Source organism: Embiotoca jacksoni, unplaced genomic scaffold (assembly GCF_022577435.1).
Source record: "Embiotoca jacksoni isolate LCO1_2020_lvr unplaced genomic scaffold, fEmbJac1.0.p SCAF_4, whole genome shotgun sequence".
Lineage (NCBI taxonomy): Eukaryota > Metazoa > Chordata > Actinopteri > Embiotocidae > Embiotoca > Embiotoca jacksoni.
The window spans coordinates 18,527,027-18,545,573 of record NW_027185392.1 but is presented as its reverse complement, the minus strand read 5'-3'; the positions used below and the strand labels follow the sequence as shown (position 1 = coordinate 18,545,573).

Below are 18,547 nucleotides of genomic sequence, written 5' to 3'. Positions count from 1 at the left end.
TATAGTGTAAGTCCTGAAACACAACTTAAAAACAGTCACACAAAAACAAATGAAACAAATAAAATGTAGCTACTGCTTGTTCAAATGTGAAACAAGAAAAGTACACAACTCTTGAATTAAAGCAGCAAAAAGAAAACTTGTACGGAAACTCAGCTGGACAAACTCAGCTTCATCTTTCTATTGATTTTAGAGCTGCAACAGTTGATCAACTGATTAGTCCAACAACATAAGATTAGTCAGCAAATATTTTGATATTTGATTAATCATTTCAGTCATTATTCTCGGACTCCAGTTTCTGTTTTATATCACAGTAGATGAAATATATTTGGGTATCTTTTTTAAAAAAAAAATTTTTTTTATCTTTTGGGTACTAGAAAAAATAACCAATCTTTTTTTGCTAAATGATCACTAAATGATTGACCAGAATTGATTAAGCACACAATTGGCAGATTAATCAATATCTGCCCAATGTGCAAATCTGTGTTTGGCTTTGTGAATATGTTTAAATAAAACTACCAGTTCACTCTGAAATTTCTGAAGTTCCCATTATAGCCCCACTAATACTGGATTTTTGAAGTTGGAACAGATTCTTTCAGGAGAATTACAAAGACATAATAACCATAACTATAATGTGCAGATATTCATTTGTCCATATCAAATCTTAAAGAATAATCTCAAACATCCCTGAGCAGCTCTGTGGTTTTTGTTACGCATTACATAACAATGCTGATACATTTACACAAGTCAAATATCAGCCACATTCTGCTGGTTTAGAAGCTGTAGTTTCTAGGATAGAAGGATACACCCTCAAAACAACAAATGTATGTCACGTTTTAACATAATCAAGACATTTCACAGTCTCTTCTGTGATCTACACTGAGGTGTTTGTGCTTCTGTCCACTGGGTGTCACCCACCGGGTGAGCTTTATGTTTCAGGATTTATTGTACTGGCTACAATACGTCTGCAGGGTCAGCCTCAACATCCCAAACCTGAGGCTCTAAAACACGGAGAAGAACCCTACAGATGTAAAAACCGTGTCATTGGGACCCGTTATTTTAGCCTGATATTGGTTATCATTTAATTCTTCTGTGGACTTGAAATGAACCAATCACACAAAAAAAAGGATGAATGAGTGAACAAGAAATATTGATGTCTACAATACAGCCTTCTGTAATAGTTTATGGCTCATAAAGTTTTCTGTCCACTGAATAGTTTGTGTTTGGGGACAGACGGCTCGTCTTGAGGGGGCGCTGTTGACCACAGAACAACAACACATGCAGCCGGGCAAAAACCGACCTGAAACCCTGAATGAGCAAGTCAAACTTTTCATAGATAAAAAGTGACATTTGCATGAGTGTTTTATACGCCTGAGTTTTATTAGTCAGCTGTGTGAGCCAGTGTCTCAGAAATCTTAACAATCGTTTCTCATCCGGTTTGTGGTGTTGACTCGTTTTACCAGGTGAGTGAAAAGATAAATTGTTTTCTCAAATGCCCCTTAAAGCTGCTCAATTTAAAACGACATATGACCACCTGCTGCAACTACAACCTAATACTGTATTTCTAAAGATAAAAAAAAATAACACGCAAATAAAACAAAACCAGAAGGAATTACAAGAGGAAATCTGTTATTCAGATCAACTGTCTGATATAAATACAGTATTAATAATCTTGCAGTTATTTTGTTTACTTGTTAAAAAAAAAAGTCATTTATAACTGAATACTTGGTGGTCACCTATTTCTTTAATCCACGTGCTCTCAAATATTTGTATATATATAAAGAGTAACTTTTATGCAACTAAAAACTACATAATACGAGTTTTACAACAATGTACAGAAGAGTGCTGTTAGCTGCTCTAATAAATTACATTGGCCTACGTTTTATCTACAAATTATGCTGGTATTCTCTCTCTACTGATGATGCTCATGTGCTGTTAGTCTGTCCTACATGTCTGACTTTGAGCTGCTAGTCGAGATGAGAGATCGACACACTGACAAGAGAACAAAGTATTTTATTATTATGACATTTTATGAATGTTAATTTTCTGTAAAATATATTACATTTATATGAAATATAAATTCATATACAGCAAAAACATTTATCTTTGGCCCTCCATCCAGATACATTTTTGTCCTTTCGTAGGAAATAAATTGGGCCTCTAACATGTTTGAAGTGATAATGTAGGTAGGACAAATCTATACATATCTATACAACTGAATAATCTTCCTCTTCATCCTCTTCATCAGCGGCCTCTCCATAATCGGGGACCCATAATCCAGAGGCAATACACCTGTGCAGGTGGTATTTTCCTTCCTGTAGAGAGAAACACAGCGACAGCGGTTCAGGACGGAATGAATGAACAGACAGATTTTGGTGCCAATTGGTCAGAAATGAATATTTCAGAGGGAGAACACACTCACCTCAGGATGCAGCTTGTCCATAGCTTCCTGCAGCTTCTGGATGTTCTTCTCATCAAAGCTCCTCTGTATTTCCTACAAGCTGTCAAAGCTCTGACACGGTGCAACTTCACTGTGGTCTGCTGGGGGAGCAGCATTGGAGCCGGCGACACCAACGGACTTAACAAACTGGTTAAGAAGGCCGGCTCCATCATCGGCTACAAACTGGACAGCCTGGAAAAGGTGGTGGAGAGGAGGACGCTGAACAAACTATTATCCATATTGGATAATCCTGACCACCCTCTCCACCACCTGCCGCAGGGACAGCGGAGCACTTTCTCTAAAAGACTCCTCCAGCTCTGCTGTCACAAGGACAGATACAGGAGATCATTACTGCCCACCGCAATAAGACTGTACAATAACTCACCTCTGGCAAAATCCATCACACAACAATAACACTGTTGTCTGTGTTTCTTGGTTGTTTGTATATAATATATATAGATATATACTGTACTGTATATACTGTGCATTTTATATTTAATATTTTTTTTACTGCTATTTTATTGCTTTTTATTATTCTATATTATCTTATTGCTTCCTGTATGCTGCTGTAGCGAAAAAAAAATTCCCCTTGGGGATTAATAAAGTAACTACCTACCTACCTACCTACAAACCTACTGAACTGACAAGAGCGTGTTGATGTTGGCCCTGAATCTGAGAGTCAACGGGGAAAAACTGTTTGGTCATGTTTAAAATGTCATCATATAATCCCTCTAACTGATATTTCTCCAATTAAATTAAGTTCATTTTTTTTGTCTATTGTACAAATAACTTCCACTGAAAAATTAACTGAAACTTTTAGACTTATTACGAAACTTAGCGTGATGCTATTTACTTTACACAGAGAGCTCATGCCTGACTGGTGGAGTCCGTTCTGCTGACCTGCATTGACTTCCCTCATTATCCAAATAGCGATACAGTTCACGTCAATAGACTTCGCAAACACTAACACAGTGATTCAGGGGGGGGGGAAAATGCATCGATTCCACAGCTGTCAAAGTTTATTTTTAAACAGGTCATTAAGTGCAGAGGAAAGTTTTAAACACATTTCAGCCTTGAAGAGAAAGATTTCCTCAGATATCTGCAGATCAGAGACGAATGAAGTAAAAAAAAAACTTGAGGGCGGTTGGAACAACATGTCTGAGCTAAAACTACAAACTCAAGGTCCTCCAGAGGAGACCTAAAACAATACTTTGTGACTTTAAAGTGGAAATTTATCTGAAGAGGTTATCAGGGACAGAATGAATGTTGAAAGCTGCGTGATTTAAAAACAAAGGCTGAACACTTTCATATGTCTGGCCTCTCTATACTGAACCAGCAGGATGAAGCCCTCCTTAAAATATTCTTGGTTCCCAGTAAGAAAACCAACACATGAAATGTTTACGGCCAAACCGTCCAACAAACAACACTTCAATTATCCATAAAATGAACTGAATAAATAAAACTGACTTTTACCTTACGGAAACAGTATGATCTATATTGTATGTCCCTTTAGGTTTAAAGCTATTGCATAATATTAACATAAAACACATTCTACACGGCGTGAACTCTAAAAAACAAAAAACAAAGAAAGAAACATCTATTTAAAGAAGAGTTAAGCAAACACAGTAAATAAAGCCTGTATCATGTGTTGTTTCGAATACTGGGAAAATGATGATAAAGGCTTGCAGCCAGGTGGATAATGATAGCGTTTATGGGACGATCTGCAGTTTTGTTTTTCTGGCTTGTAGCTTCAGTCAGTGCAGCAAAACAAAGTGCTGAATTTGAAGTGTTGTGTAAACTGGATGTAATGTTCTCTCACAGCCCCGGGGGACGCAGACCGACGGAACGACCGCTTTTTTAGCTGCAGTGTGAGGCTACATGAAATCCAGCCAAACTGAATTCATACTAAACACCCACATTGAGAGTGATAAGCTCACACTTTCTAACCATGCAAAGTTAACTACTAGGATAGAACAAGGTAGCGTCTGATGCAGACTTTGTTGGATCAATCAGGATTTGCTACACTGAAATACAGAGCAAGTAAAGAAGTGAGTAAAGTAAAGCAAGTAAAGAAAATGGTCTCCTAACTTCTTCAAGATGAAGCTGAAATACGTTCACTGTGGTTCCGAATATAATCTAAATATAATCTAAAGTAGAGATAGAAGTTATTGCACCCTTTTCAAAATTTTTTGAATCAGAACAAACGTCATTTAGTTGGTATAATGATGTCTCTTATCAATTCTTCATTATAAGTCGTATCTTGTAAATTTAACATTAGACATATCAACTTTCACCTATCTCAAGAAAGTTTTCTGAAATTATCAATCACTACAGACCTAATAGAAAAATGGACGTAGTCTCCTGATAGGGTAACAGAAGTGCCTTAAAGTGCAATACCACAAAGGTTACAAGCTAATGTCTGACATTACTTCACATGACTCCATAATCTGTTTCAGCATGTTCCCTGCTGTTTTGAAAATTTGAAGCCGCATTATTATAGTGACATTCACTCCAAAAACAGGGCGTTCATCATACCAGTTGATGCCTAAAAAAAAAAAAAAAAAAAAAAAAAAAAAAATCACCATTCTGAAATTCTTACGAGTGTGTGTGTGTGAATGTTTTACCTTTGGTAGTGATTCATAGACCTCTACAGGGTCTAAACCACCTGGGCCCAGTCTTTCCTGCTTCTCCTCTTCCTCCAGCTCCTTCATCTCGTTCTCTATACGAGTCTGTGCACAGCTGCGAACTCGTTCCTTCAGCAGCTCCAGCTCATGGTCGAATGCATCTTGGTAAGGCTCATCTGCAGCCTGACATGCACACGAAGACACACATAAACAGACATAACTTTCCCCGATGCAGTTACTCCACAGCATAGTGTGTTTTAGTAGCTACAGACCTTGATCTTTGAGAAGAACTGTCTGAAGCAGCCTCTGGGGTCGACCTTCAGTGTCCGAGCCAAATCCAAGATGAACTGCGTGACGATGGCCTGATGGGCCACCTGATCCATGAGGGCATGTTTCTACGAGAACATGGAGAATTGACGAGGCTCAGAAGACCTTACAAGGCTTTTTATTCTGAAGATGCACATTCAGTCCTCCCACAGCACTCACCTCATCTATCTCAAAGTCAATGCAGATGACAACAAGGCAGTTAGCCGTCTCTTTGCACACCAGATGTGGCTTGTCTGATAGATACTTCTGACTGTCGTCCCAACGCCGCAACATCCCTGGTGAACAGTTACATCGAGGATAAAGCTGCTTCCAAACTGGAGCGGGTTGTATCTTCTGACACTGACCGTTTTTGCAGGGTCCACAGAGTTTTTAACAATTTATGAAAACAACACAGAAGGAAGTTTAATGTTTCACAGTCATACTGGCGGAAGCAAAAATATTGATGAAAACCAGCAGGAATAGTAACACCTAGAATTCCAATCACTGATTAATCATTTAACAGTATTACTTGGATAAGTAGCAGACAATGGATGGACAATAATATAATTTTTGCTAAAAATCTAAAATCTAGTAATATTTCTGGCTACAGCAGGATCTAAAGAATATTTTAGTCATAACTAAAATAAATTTAAAGCTTCTTGATACCTTTAAAGGGCTTATTTGAAGGAAACCTAAACTCCCCAGTAGACAGATATGCTGAACTGGCTACAATCGTAAGAACGCAGGTGCTGCGTGACAAAACTTGTTCCCTTCTTCATGTTTAAAAGAGTATTGCCCCTTAAACTTTATTATTTGTCTTTATTATTGCCAAATTTTTGCATTTATTCGTTAATTTATTCCCCTTGATATTTTGACATTCATTTCCTTACTCTTTTACAGATTTATTCTTTACTGTGGCACTCCTATCGCTCCATAGTTTTGAGTCCCCTGACTTTGTGGATGTGCAATAATAAATCACTTCAAATAACTTGGCATACATCACACTGTTCACGTCATAGTGCGCTTCCCACTTTGACGTGTTGTCCAAACCCACCTGTATAGACTCAACTATTCCACAACTACAGCTACACAACTACCATCATACATTTAAGTGACTGTAATGAAAAAAGTGTCCAAAGCTAACTTTTGAATTTGGTTATTTCACCCAATGAACACAGACTTGTCTATATAATGAGTTGTGGGGAAAAGTGAATAAGTTATTTTGAAAATAGCCCTTAAAATGTTCCTTCCAATATCTTGGAACACTTAGTAGATACTAAAATAACAGCACATAATGTCTGTCCACATAACATGAAAACTAAAAGGGTTGAGGACACAATGAACAGAGCAGGAGGAAGGGTGGGAATGGACAATGTGAGGGAGCATGAAATAACGTAAACACAACGACACTCAGTTGAGGAAAACTAAAGCATACCAAAGTGTTTGACTTCCTTTGCATACTTCTCCACAAAGCTCTTGTGCTTCTCCACCTTTTCCTCCTTAGTTTCAGGCTTGATGTTGAGAACACTCTGGTAAACAAGATAAAGAAAGCGGAAAATCAGGAAACCGACACGTCACACCAAACTTTGTGATCTGGAGGCCATGTGTCACCTTCTTGAAACCTTCTTTGCTGATGGTGTCTACTTTCCAGGGGAGTTTCTTTTCTTCTCGCTGGTATTCATCCATCATTTTCTCAAATAACTTTTTATCTTTCTTCAGTTTTTTCACCTCGGCCTGGACTTTCTTCAGCTCAGCCTCTCTCTCCTCATCTTCCTCTCCCTCCACGCTTCCTTCTTCCAGGTCTTTAAGTCGTGTCTGGGCTTCCTCTAGGAGCTTATTGTATTCTGCAAAGTTATTTCCCAGCTCTTCGCCCCTCTGCTGAAACTCAGCCATCCTCTCCAGCCGGGACTGTTGCGGCAGGCCAGAAAGGATCGGAGCAAAGAGACAAAGAGATATATGAGAAGAAAACACGAGGCAGAGATGGTGGTAGTTCAAAACATGGAGTGATGGGGAGAAGAAAGAGGTGAGGACATCAGGGAGGGAGGAGATGCTTCTTGAAACAACAACAAAGCTAAAAAACAGTGTGCATGAGACAGAAATAAATATCTAAAAGCTGCATTTTATTTATTTGAAAAAAATCAGTGTCCAATGTGGAAGAAAAATATAACGTAAACATAAATTATAATGGGTTTTGATTGGCTACAGTGATGCACAAAAAGTGTATGAATAGTTTTTTTCCCCCAATAAAATCTTTCAAAACACAGTAGGCTAAATTTGTATATTCACAAAATCAAAAAAAATCTATAACAGTATCAACATTCCCCCCCCCCATCATGGCAAGTTACAGGGAAACACATGAGAGAAACTAGACCGGAGAAACCAGGGGAATGCAGGAGATTACGAGTCACTCTAGATCTTTTACTATCAAATCACGTGACAGCAAGGTAGCTTATCACCCAGATCAGGAGGCAACAAACAGAGCTTCACATTTGGAGTTACTGTAGCAACCGTCACACACTTCATTCAGCTTATTTCTATTAACTTTTTCACTCAATGATTTGCCCCCGAAACAAAGTAACATTGGCGAAGGCTTTTATTTCTAGAGCCCGACTGCTACAGATGATTTTTTTACGTTCACATCGATGCATATTTGAAAGTTAGATGAAAATTGGACGGTCACTTACAGGCCAACATATAATTTTTTTACAACTACTTAACATATCCAAACATTTTTGATGATGACGCTAAACTTAAAATGGTTTGTTGAAGAGCTGTGACCAATTTCACAGATAAACATCTAACTGATATCCGAGGCACCAATTATTAAATGCCTCCAACATTTTGACAAAATAAACTCAATTTAAATCCCTCGTACTAACTTCTTCCAGAGCTTTCAACTGCAACGCACAGGCTTCATCAGTAGATGGGGGTCATGATGAAGGCTGTGAGATGCTGTAGAAAGGTCTGGAAAAGTACAGAGGACACCATTTGTTGTGGCTGAAAGCTCCAGAAAAAGCTCGACTGGGAGTTAAGATTTACTTGTCAACCTTAACGTTCTATCTCAAACATATCTTCGACATTTTGCACTGCATTTTTTTTACTTGTTGGCCAACATAATACATCAATACAAATATATCTGCGGTTAACTAAAACTGAACTAAAGCCAGTTTACCAGTCAGTGTTTGACTTTAAAAAAAAAAAATTTAAAAAAAAAAGAACAAAAGACAACCAGGTGCTACACGTTCGCTGAGGTCAAAGTTACAAAAACTGAAGACCCGCAGGTGCAAGCAGGGTCACAAACTTTATTTGGTTTAAATCTAGTCACATGTATTAATAACAGCCACAAAAACAGACCATCAACATTTGATCAACCTTTCAATCATTTTCTAGTATTTCCCTTTGCTTCCTTGTGACTTTTGTAATATTTGAGTTGTTTTTAAAAGTTGTTTGTCCCTTCAACCTCCATCTTCCTTCTTGTATTTGTCTTTATAACTTGTGTTTTGCTCCTTGTTGTTTCGGATATCTACGAATTTCATGTATAAGAAGTTTAGAAACCAAAATATTACAGGGGACATTTCACTGCATTACAAGTCCAAGTACATTTAGCTGATGATGGTTTAGTCTCTTTTTTTTTTTTTACCTATGTTATCTTTTGAATGCAGTTATTTTACTTCTAGTGGTGTATTTTTACAATGCTGCACTGGTTTCTTGCACAAGTAACAGACCTGAGTTTTTCTGGTCTTAAAATCTCGACAGATTTCAGTGCAACACCCAAACACTCTGGCGACATCTCTGGTTTTCGGTTCGTACTAAAAGTCACTTCTACTGGTAAAACTAACCAGGTACACGACTCCAAAACTAGCACAAGTTTCACAGCTGACCCGGTGTCTGAGTCTGAACAAACTCGGCGTGTCCACGTGCGGATCGGTGACGTCTTCATCGTCCGACACGTAGACGTGGTCCCAGCCGCTGTAGTCGATGCCCGCTCCGGTGCTCATTTCCTCCGACTTCTCCGCCGCGAGGCTGTTCAGACAAACCGACAGGACATCAGCAAAGTGAGCAAAAATAATAATAGTTTTTTTTTTTTTTTTTTACAATCTTCTTAGCGAGTCAGGCAGCAGCAAGCCGTTTAGAGTAATCCAATTCCCAACAGCAACACCGCGGCACCGTGAAGTCAATCTATACACGTCATCAGGGAATGTTTTTGTTTATGTTTTGACTGTAAAACGAAAAACGTCCACCTAAATACGACAAACACAAAGTAACTGTAAATCTATGGAACAAAACGTTAATGATAATAAAATGATCAATGTTTTTTTTTTTTGTTTTTTTTACTTTTTCTGCAATTTATTCCTGTTGTTACACTGACGCATGAGCATCGTGTAAAAATGTATTTACTTGACAAAATCAATTGTTTTAACTTGTCAACGTATATAAAAAAAAAAAAGTGTAGCCTACCGTATTATAAACATAGGCGACCTTTGTAATGCCAATGCAATTTTACTTTCCCAGCATTTGTGTCTTCTTTTGTCGATTGATTTGACTTATGTTATGTTTCCTATCAACTATGAACTTAATGACTTGACTATTCATACAGGCTATTTATCTATATTTAACAAAAGCCTTTTGGCTATCTCTTTAACAAAAACACATTATTTGTATTATCCTGAAAACATTAGAATGGCTGCTGGTTCACTTTTAGTAGATGTTTGATGTTATTATGACGCTACTTCATTTGGACCACTGTGTCACTGTTTATATCCTTTAGTGTAAGTTGTTGTGATCTTATGCAGCTCCAAGGAGGATTAAAACTGAGTGCACAAAGGACATCAAAGGTATGAAAAATCATATGTTTGAACACGCTACACGTTCACGATTGCACACATTAATTGTTGTCACTATAAAAACATACTGAGCAAGAGTTCCAGGTCAGATGTCAAGTGTTTCCTCTGGGAAAGTTCTCAGGTTTTATTTCTCTTTTTTTGCTGTGAGAGAGTGTGTGTGTGTGTGTGTGTGTGTGTGTGTGTGTGTGTGTGTGTGTGTGAGTGAGGGGGTGAGGAGTGGGGCTCTTATGATCACGCTGCACACAAGATTGTGATAGCTTCCAAAAATGAGGAAGCTGTTGTTTCCTTTTAGTTGCATATTCAGGGTTCCTTTTTCTTTTATTTGCCAGCGCCTTTAAAGTATTTTATTAACTTCACAAAAGGATGTATTACTGTAAAACAACTAATCAGCGACATCTGTCAAGGATTTAGTGAGTATTAGCTTCATAGCTTAAAAACAAAAAGGGCGACAACTGAGGAAAAGATTTACATACATATTTAAGTTATATTTACTGAGGTTTTACTCTAATGAAATCGTGTAACTATTCTTTCTGACCTCAATGGGGTCAACAACCACAATGTAAATTATGTACAAAAAAACACAACAACCAATAAATAAGAGAGGGGATTTATTCAGTGCAATCTTTAAGGACCAAAACTACAAACAGCTTAATTTAAACACTGCACATGATGCAGGCTTTCCACTGGGTCTGACAGGGTTAAGACAGATCTATTGCAAAGCCCACAGTGAATGAAGAGTGGCTGGATGTCAGTGCTGATATTTGGATTTCATCAGGAATGACAGGAATACATCAATAGTTTATCTATTTTCATCATCCACAGTATTTTTCCTGTAAAGGGAGGAAGAGGAGTGAAACATTTCTTGGAACGTATTTTCTCACCCCCCCCTGACAATACTATCTCTAAAACGGAGTTTCACAAAAAGTCCTCAGACATTAAAAAGCCACACGAGTTCTGAAGAAGTTAATCTGCCTTTGAAGAATCTCGTAAACAGGAAACTGGTCATTACTATTTCCTGTTCTATAATTACTTTTGGGGTTTGTAGCGCTGATGTTTTTCACTTTAGTGAGCATTTCTGACAAACGATTATTTGTAGTGAAGTGAGGTCAGATTCTCACATGGGAGAATCAATGGAAAAGGTTGAGAAGCATATTTTTATATATATGCTTTAAAACTCATTAGTCATAAAAGCTTTTATTTTCTTACTGAATATCCAGTGTGCAGTTCATTATGTATGTAAAGTTTTTGCTTGTAGAGTTCCTCTTTCTCATGTAGCACCACAATATGGACACACAAATACATGCACATGAGAACTGTTGCTCAGCCACAACTGTAGCTGTGGTTTATAAAAAAAAAAAAAGTCTCTATAAAGTTCTCAGTGGCTTCACATGCAGCTGTGAAGTTCAGTGTAAAGGCTTTCACCCGTGAATATTAAGCTTCATAAAAACAGTGGATCACTAAATACAGTTAAAGGGTTCTTGTGCACAAACACAACCGAACGGAACAGCGGGACGCACTAAAACAGCATATTCACCTCCACAGCAGCTACACCATGCCTTTAGGCCTCGTTTGGCCAAAAGAACGCCACAAAATATTGATTTGTTGACATGAATTTAGTTTCCTACTTTTTCAAGCAAATGGCCAAATGGGTGGTTCAATTTTTTTTTTTAAATTGTACTTATTTGTAATTTACTTTAAACTCAAAAATTGCTAAGAAAGCCAGAAAGATTGTTACATGGACAGAGACTTTGTTATTTATCGTCAACTGTCACTCTTGAGTCTCACGTTACTTACAGCACTTAAAATGTTGTCAGTCCACACTCTACATCCACTAATGTATTTGAAACAGCAATGTTTTGTATCTGCATGTTTGTGTGCGTTTGTGTTTTTTTCCATTTGGACAAACACACACCAACATTTCAGTAAATGTGTCGGTGTTAGGCAGCTTGTTTTCACCTGCAGTCCCTTTAGCAAGATGTTCTAAAACCAATGGAGTAACTGAAATACAAATATATAAATATAACCAATGGCAACAAAATACAAACTTCTCACATTATTGACAAACCTATTGAACCTTCTTTGTGTGACAAATTCAGTAATAAGGCTAGTGATATTTTATATTTTTGTTGTTTGGAAACAATAAGCTGATTCAGCTCCAGAACTAGGTTACCAACCAAAGCAAGGCCTCTCACTACCCAGGCCCCAAAGGAACCAGGTGCCTGAGTGACATTTACTGTGGTATTTTTTTTCTTTCTTATAAAATGCATCAGAAAGGCACAATTCTGAAATGCGTTCAGGTTACTTCTAAATTATCACCCAATTATGAGGACTTGTCTTTTTATTCTTATGCAAAGCCATTAAAATCCCAAAATGTATGTCACACTGTGGCACCATTGTGATGAGCAAGTCCTAAGTACACAGTCCTGCTATCACCAGTTGAAAATACTCCCCAACTGAGGCTCCTTCTTACTTCTGTTTGAACCCAGTATCGCTGCAAAGCACCCAACAGTCCACTAGAGCAGCGGTCCCTAACCTTTTTTGCTTTTGTAAAGCACTTTGTAACATTGTATGCCAAAAGCACTTTATGAATAAACTTTACGTAATTGAATTTTTTTGTTTTGTTATGTTATGTCATTAGATAGTGGAGCAATGACAAATGAGAGAGAGAGAGAGAGAGAGAGAAGCAGAGTCAAACTGTAGAAGTTGCATCTGATTGTCGGAGCCTTTAACTCAGAGGCTTCTTCATGACTTAAAAACTCTGCAGCTAATGTCAAAGCAGTCCGTTTCATGACTTCCCACTGGGTTGCTCCTAAATGAGCCCTGCATTGTGCTGTGTAGGACGATGTAGCCGGTTCTTCAGGCTGTAGTGTCCCATGTGGTTGTGTCTGTGGTAATGCACTAATCCCATTAAGACTGCAGCGAGAACCACAACAACAGCTATTACGACCACGGCGATGATGTACGGGATGTAGTTGGCTGCAGAGTTGGGTGAGGGGAGAGAAAAAAAGAGCAGACAATATTAATTGTCACACAATCGCAGAAAACAAAAAGTCTCAGTGAACTTCAGTACTGTGGATGTTCTTCAGAAAATCACTTTCCACAAACAATCATATTTCTGAAGACAAAACTCACTTCGGACATCCACGGTAAAGTTCACGGTGACCGTCCTCACGCTGTTGCTGATGTAACAAACATACTGTCCTTTATGTTCAATGTTTACTGAGTTGATGGTGAGAACGCTGACATTGGAGGAGGGAGATACATCTGACGGGAGCGTCCAGCTGTATGAGGGGCTGGGGTTTCCCACGGCCAAGCAGCTCAGGTTTAGAAAGTCTCCTTCGGTGATTTGGATCACTTCTGGATTTGCTGGCATCTTCAGCTGAGGCCCGTCTGTGCAGCGATTGAAGGAGGAAGAAACAGAACTTGGTATTTTAGGAAAATGGAAACTATTTTGAAATTTAAACAGAGCGCTGACACACTGTGGAAAGTGGAAAGTACCTAACAACTTTCACTACAGTACTTTCCCAAACAGATCCTGCACTGCACTTTCACTTTCGCTATAACTGTTTCTCCCTGTATTACATTTCTGAGGTCTGATTTTCTCACCAGCATTTTCAATTCTTGAGCCGCTGACTGTTTGTGTTCAGTTAAAGGTAACTGAAGCTCCTGCAGAAGACATTTCACTTTCATTGAAAAAAAACCCTGAGATTTCAGAGAAGAAATGTCTTCTGCAACAGAAAAAGCTGGTTAAGTTAACAGGTCTGTGACACTATATATCGTGACGAAAACTAACATTCAAATGCTGCTTAAATTCAATGCATCAGTAAATATAATCCAATTTTATAATAATACTGTATTATTAGTGATATACGAGAAAAAAAAGTACTGCATTGAATATTTTTAAAATTGCTTTTATAGTTGAAAACAGGACTTTTACAGTGTAATATTTCAACACTTAAACCTACAACAACCTACTTTTTTCATTTGGGCTTTAATCACAATTATTATCACCCTTTAAGTTGATTTGACAGATGTGCTGGAATCCTGTTTCAGACCACCTGACAAACAACTTTTGTTTTTTTTCCCTGTCTTTACAAAGACAGGGATGCAGACGTGGTGCAGCTTTTTAGCTGCTAGATGCTCCACTATGTTCACCAGCTAGTTACTAGTTCTGTTCGTCTGCTGTTTGGTGATGAGTAGATGGTGTACAGAGGGTACTTGGAGATTTTGAACTGAAACGATATCCGCCTGCTGCAGTAGAACAGTAAAACTGTGGGAACTGCAGAGTTGGGAAATAATTATCTGTGGTCTGCTGGGGGAGCAGCGTTGGAGCCAGAGACACCAACAGACTTAACAAACTGGTTAAGAAGGCCGGCTCCATCATCGGCTACAAACTGGACAGCCTAGAAAAGGTGGTGGAGAGGAGGACGCTGAACAAACTATTATCCATATTGGATAATCCTGACCACCCTCTCCACCACCTGCTGCAGGGACAGAGGAGCACTTTATCCAATAAACTCCTCCAGCTCCGCTGTCACAAGGACAGATACAGGAGATCATTCCTGATACAGGAGATCATTCCTGCCGACCGCAATAAGACTGTACAATAACTCACCTCTGGCAAAATCCATCACACAACAATAACACTGTTGTCTGTGTTCTTGGTTGTTTGTATATAATATATATAGATATATATACTGTACTGTATATACTGTGCATTTTATATTTTATATTTTTACTGCTATTTTATTGCTTTCTATGATTCTATTATTATCTATTGCTTCCTGTATGCTGCTGTAGCGAAAAAATTACCCCTCGGGGATTAATAAAGTAACTACCTAACCTAACCTAACCTGTGGGTTTGTCAGCATGAGCAACCTCTTTCACAAACATGTAGTCATGTGATCCATATCCAGTGAAAAAAATACTGATTAACTTACTGAATAGACAGATGAAAATACTTCCTTTATCAAAGCACAAGAGCTAACATGAAAACCAAACGGGCACTTTTACGTGTGTTGTAAATGTATGTATGAATTTTGTTGTAATCAGACTCACAGTAGATGGTTGCAGTGAGTTTTTCTGACTTGACCACTGGAGGCGGCTGAGGTCCTTCAGATCCCAGGAGCAGCCGGGCTTCACACCAGTAATGGGCTCCATCCTCCTCTTTACTGGTGTTGATGCTCAGAGTGAAGACGTCACTCTTTGGTTTGTGGCCTGTCTTATTGGACTGGAAGTGAGCCAGAGCTTTATCTCCTCTGTAGAAGGTCACATTGAGTTTTTCAACAGGAGCTACGTTCTGTACGACACACTGCAGACTGTACTGGTTCCCCTCAAACATCGGCCCGGTGTGGTTTGCCAAGCTGAAGGACACATTTTCTGGAGGCTCTGGAGAGATGTAGAAAAAGACTTTGAAATATGTAGAAAGAGACACACAAAGTAAGCAAGAAGATGTCAGAGTCAAAGTGAGTTCAGTTCAACAGTAAGTTTACTTACGGTAGACAGTTACAGACAGGGTGGTGGAACACTGTTCATCACCAATGTTATAATAGCACATGATATTTGGATTCCATTCAGTCAAGTTGTCCACCTTCCATGACAGCGTGGTGTTGACTAGGTCATACTTTCCATCAGGTGTCTCCAACTTAGGCTTTTGACATGCGGAGCAATTAGCAGAGGTTGGGTCACCGTACTTCACCACCAGACTGAGTGTATTGAATTTAGGCTTATCTGCACAGTTAGGATCTGCAGAGAAAACACATGAAATGTTGTGGTTTTATACATGAGAAAAAGCATCTGTACACACAATGTCCACATGAAATCAAACATGATATAATACTTGTATTTTGTAAAAGTATAGTTTATGCAATTTATCTATAGTGTTTCTATATAAAATAACATTAGACCTGTTCCTCTATATGTGTTGATATTTGTATACTTCCAAACAACCACAGAATCAATCAATACATTTTTAGATTATATTGTTTCAGGCTACTAATGATTTTAACAGTTCAAACCATGTTATTAACTTTTACAACTGACTGTGATGTACTAGCTGTGAGTAAGTGTTACAACGGTGTTTCCATCATGTTCGGGTAATTTGCTCCAATGTCAAATTTTCTTCATTTACTTAAGTACAGAGAACGTTGCACAAGGTTTACAATAATAATCAAGAATTTAAGTAAAGACGTGGTTTGTACAATGGGCCAAGAAAATATATTGAACAGCCTATAGGCTATAGTGAACAGGATTATGAAATCTACACTACAAGTGGATTACAAAGAAATTCATAAACAATAATGGCCCATTTGTGATAAATGATATACAGTATTGATTAAATATTTTTAATCCTGTAATACCTACTACACACACTACATTACTACGCCATTAAACACTGTTAAAGGTGCATCACTTTTTCTCGGAGTCCTACAGGAAGAACGAACCGTTCGATGAAATGTCAGACAGCGACACGAGCGGAAAACTCACCACAGCTAGAAACGTGGAAGTCGCGCAGAGAAGTCATCAAAGAAACAGCCAAAAACATGTGATAGAAAAACATCGTGTCCGGCTTCGTGGGCAAAAGAGCCGAGTGGTAACTCCAAATTAGTGAGACGTTTTAACCGGAGAGCGCCTCTAACTGAAAGTGAAGGTGATCAACAACGACGGTCCACTCGCTGGCCAGTTTCCTCCAAGTGAAACAGCTGGGGGGGGAGGCGCAGCTGTCCCATGAAAGTACTCTGAATTTCCACACTACCTCATCATTGCTCACGAGGGTATAGAGAAACTACGGGTTTCGGAAGTGACGCGGGCTTTAGGAAATCCCGGTACTCACTAATTGCACTTTTGACCCGAGTCAACTTCAAATCACTGACAGCAGCTTCATTCCTGGCTGTCTCAGTGAACTCCCTGAAGTCACCCCTGCACACATATATCCTGTACATAAACATATCATCTGTCAGCATAGGAGGATGGAGACTAAGTAGAAGTACACAGTGTAAAAATACTATGTAAAGTCAAAGGAATGCCTTGAAAATCGAATTGAAAGTAGCCTACATAACCAATTAAATGAAGAAGAAAACAATTACTATACAAAATGGTCTTTAATTTAATTTATGAATTTGATGTTTGCTCTATAAACTCTTTTAGTCACAGAAGAAGATATAAGTTAAGGAATTGTTCATATTCAATAAGATTTAATAACTATAGGCCTATCACTTCCTTCATCTCATAAGACACAGGACTGAATATACCAGACTTTGAATGATTATAGTCAGTTGTTTTGTATTCAAAATAAAAAAATATTTTTAAAAAGTAGCAAGCTGTCAGATAAATGTAGGCCTATAACAAGTATTTTTCTCTAAAATATTGTGTACAATACTTAAGTGAAGTACAAGTGCCTCGAAATTGTACTGACGGTACTCGAGTAAAGAGGTTAACTTTGTTACTTTCCACCACTGTTGTGTACACACACAAGCAACAGAGCCAAATGTTTAGTTTTAGAGGAGCACTTTTAGTGAGCCAAAAGCAGAAGACTTCCCTTCTGTCTTTCCTGTGAGCCCTTCCTCCACTTCATACCAGGAGAAGCCCTGCACAGGATCAGATTTCAAGCCCTCAGATTGAAGAACTTTTTCCCCGCCTTCCTATCTGAGTTTTAATCCTTCACTGCCTAATAGTGATCTTCAATTTTCATTTAGTCTTCCTCTATGCCTCGCTATTTTTAGTCTGTCTATTCTGGTCGCCTCGCACTCCAGTTTGCAGCCAGAAGAGGTCCAGATATTTTAATGGCACTTGGTCGAGAGAGAAGAGCAGCAGAACCACACAACTGGAATAGTCAAACATTCACTTTTTTTTTAATGAGTGTTTACATTTTCAAAATCCTGAAGGTGTTGTCTTGAAATGTTTAAATTCATTATACAAATGTACTTGCAACACAGATTAAACAACATAGTGAATTAATTCCTTCTCCAGTTAAACAAAATCTATTATGGATCAGGACATAAGAGGTAAAGCCTAAAAGATCCTGCATATCTTTTTAACACTTAAGTTATTCACAATTAATTTTTTCCATTCAATATCAATATTTAAACAAGAGAGTTCTTGTGAAAAGGCTTTCTTTTTTGGACAAATTCAATTCAATTCAGTTTTATTTATTTAGCTCCAAATCATAGTACAAGTTATCTCTACACTTTGCATACTAAGGTCACAATCCTATTGTATTAGAGAGACTCAACAATTCCCCACTGAGCTCGCACTTGTCAACAGCGGGGAGGACAAAATTATTTTAACAGGAAGAAGTCTCCAAAAGAACCAGATTCAGTGGTTGGCGGCCATCTGAG

At 38.3% G+C, this 18,547-nt stretch overlaps 2 protein-coding genes across 2 annotated transcripts; both read right to left on the bottom strand.

The window, feature by feature from the left end:
* Nucleotides 1-2,204: 2,204 nt before the first annotated feature.
* On the bottom strand, nt 2,205-9,515 carry cdc37 (cell division cycle 37 homolog (S. cerevisiae)). The gene is made up of 8 exons (XM_069166807.1): nt 9,249-9,515; nt 6,979-7,275; nt 6,803-6,896; nt 5,548-5,663; nt 5,334-5,456; nt 5,062-5,244; nt 2,420-2,491; nt 2,205-2,312 (listed from the first exon to the last, which is right to left on the bottom strand). The coding sequence occupies exons 1-8, from the start codon at nt 9,363-9,365 to the stop codon at nt 2,205-2,207; spliced, it is 1,110 nt and encodes a 369-aa protein (XP_069022908.1). The 5' UTR covers nt 9,366-9,515.
* A 1,287-nt stretch (nt 9,516-10,802) lies between these two features.
* Nucleotides 10,803-16,880, bottom strand: LOC138209655 (carcinoembryonic antigen-related cell adhesion molecule 20-like). Its single transcript, XM_069168380.1, has 5 exons — nt 16,698-16,880; nt 15,708-15,956; nt 15,270-15,599; nt 13,344-13,601; nt 10,803-13,187 (listed from the first exon to the last, which is right to left on the bottom strand). Exons 1-5 carry the CDS (start codon nt 16,768-16,770, stop codon nt 13,021-13,023), a joined length of 1,077 nt encoding a protein of 358 aa, XP_069024481.1. The 5' UTR covers nt 16,771-16,880; the 3' UTR covers nt 10,803-13,020.
* Nucleotides 16,881-18,547: the final 1,667 nt, after the last annotated feature.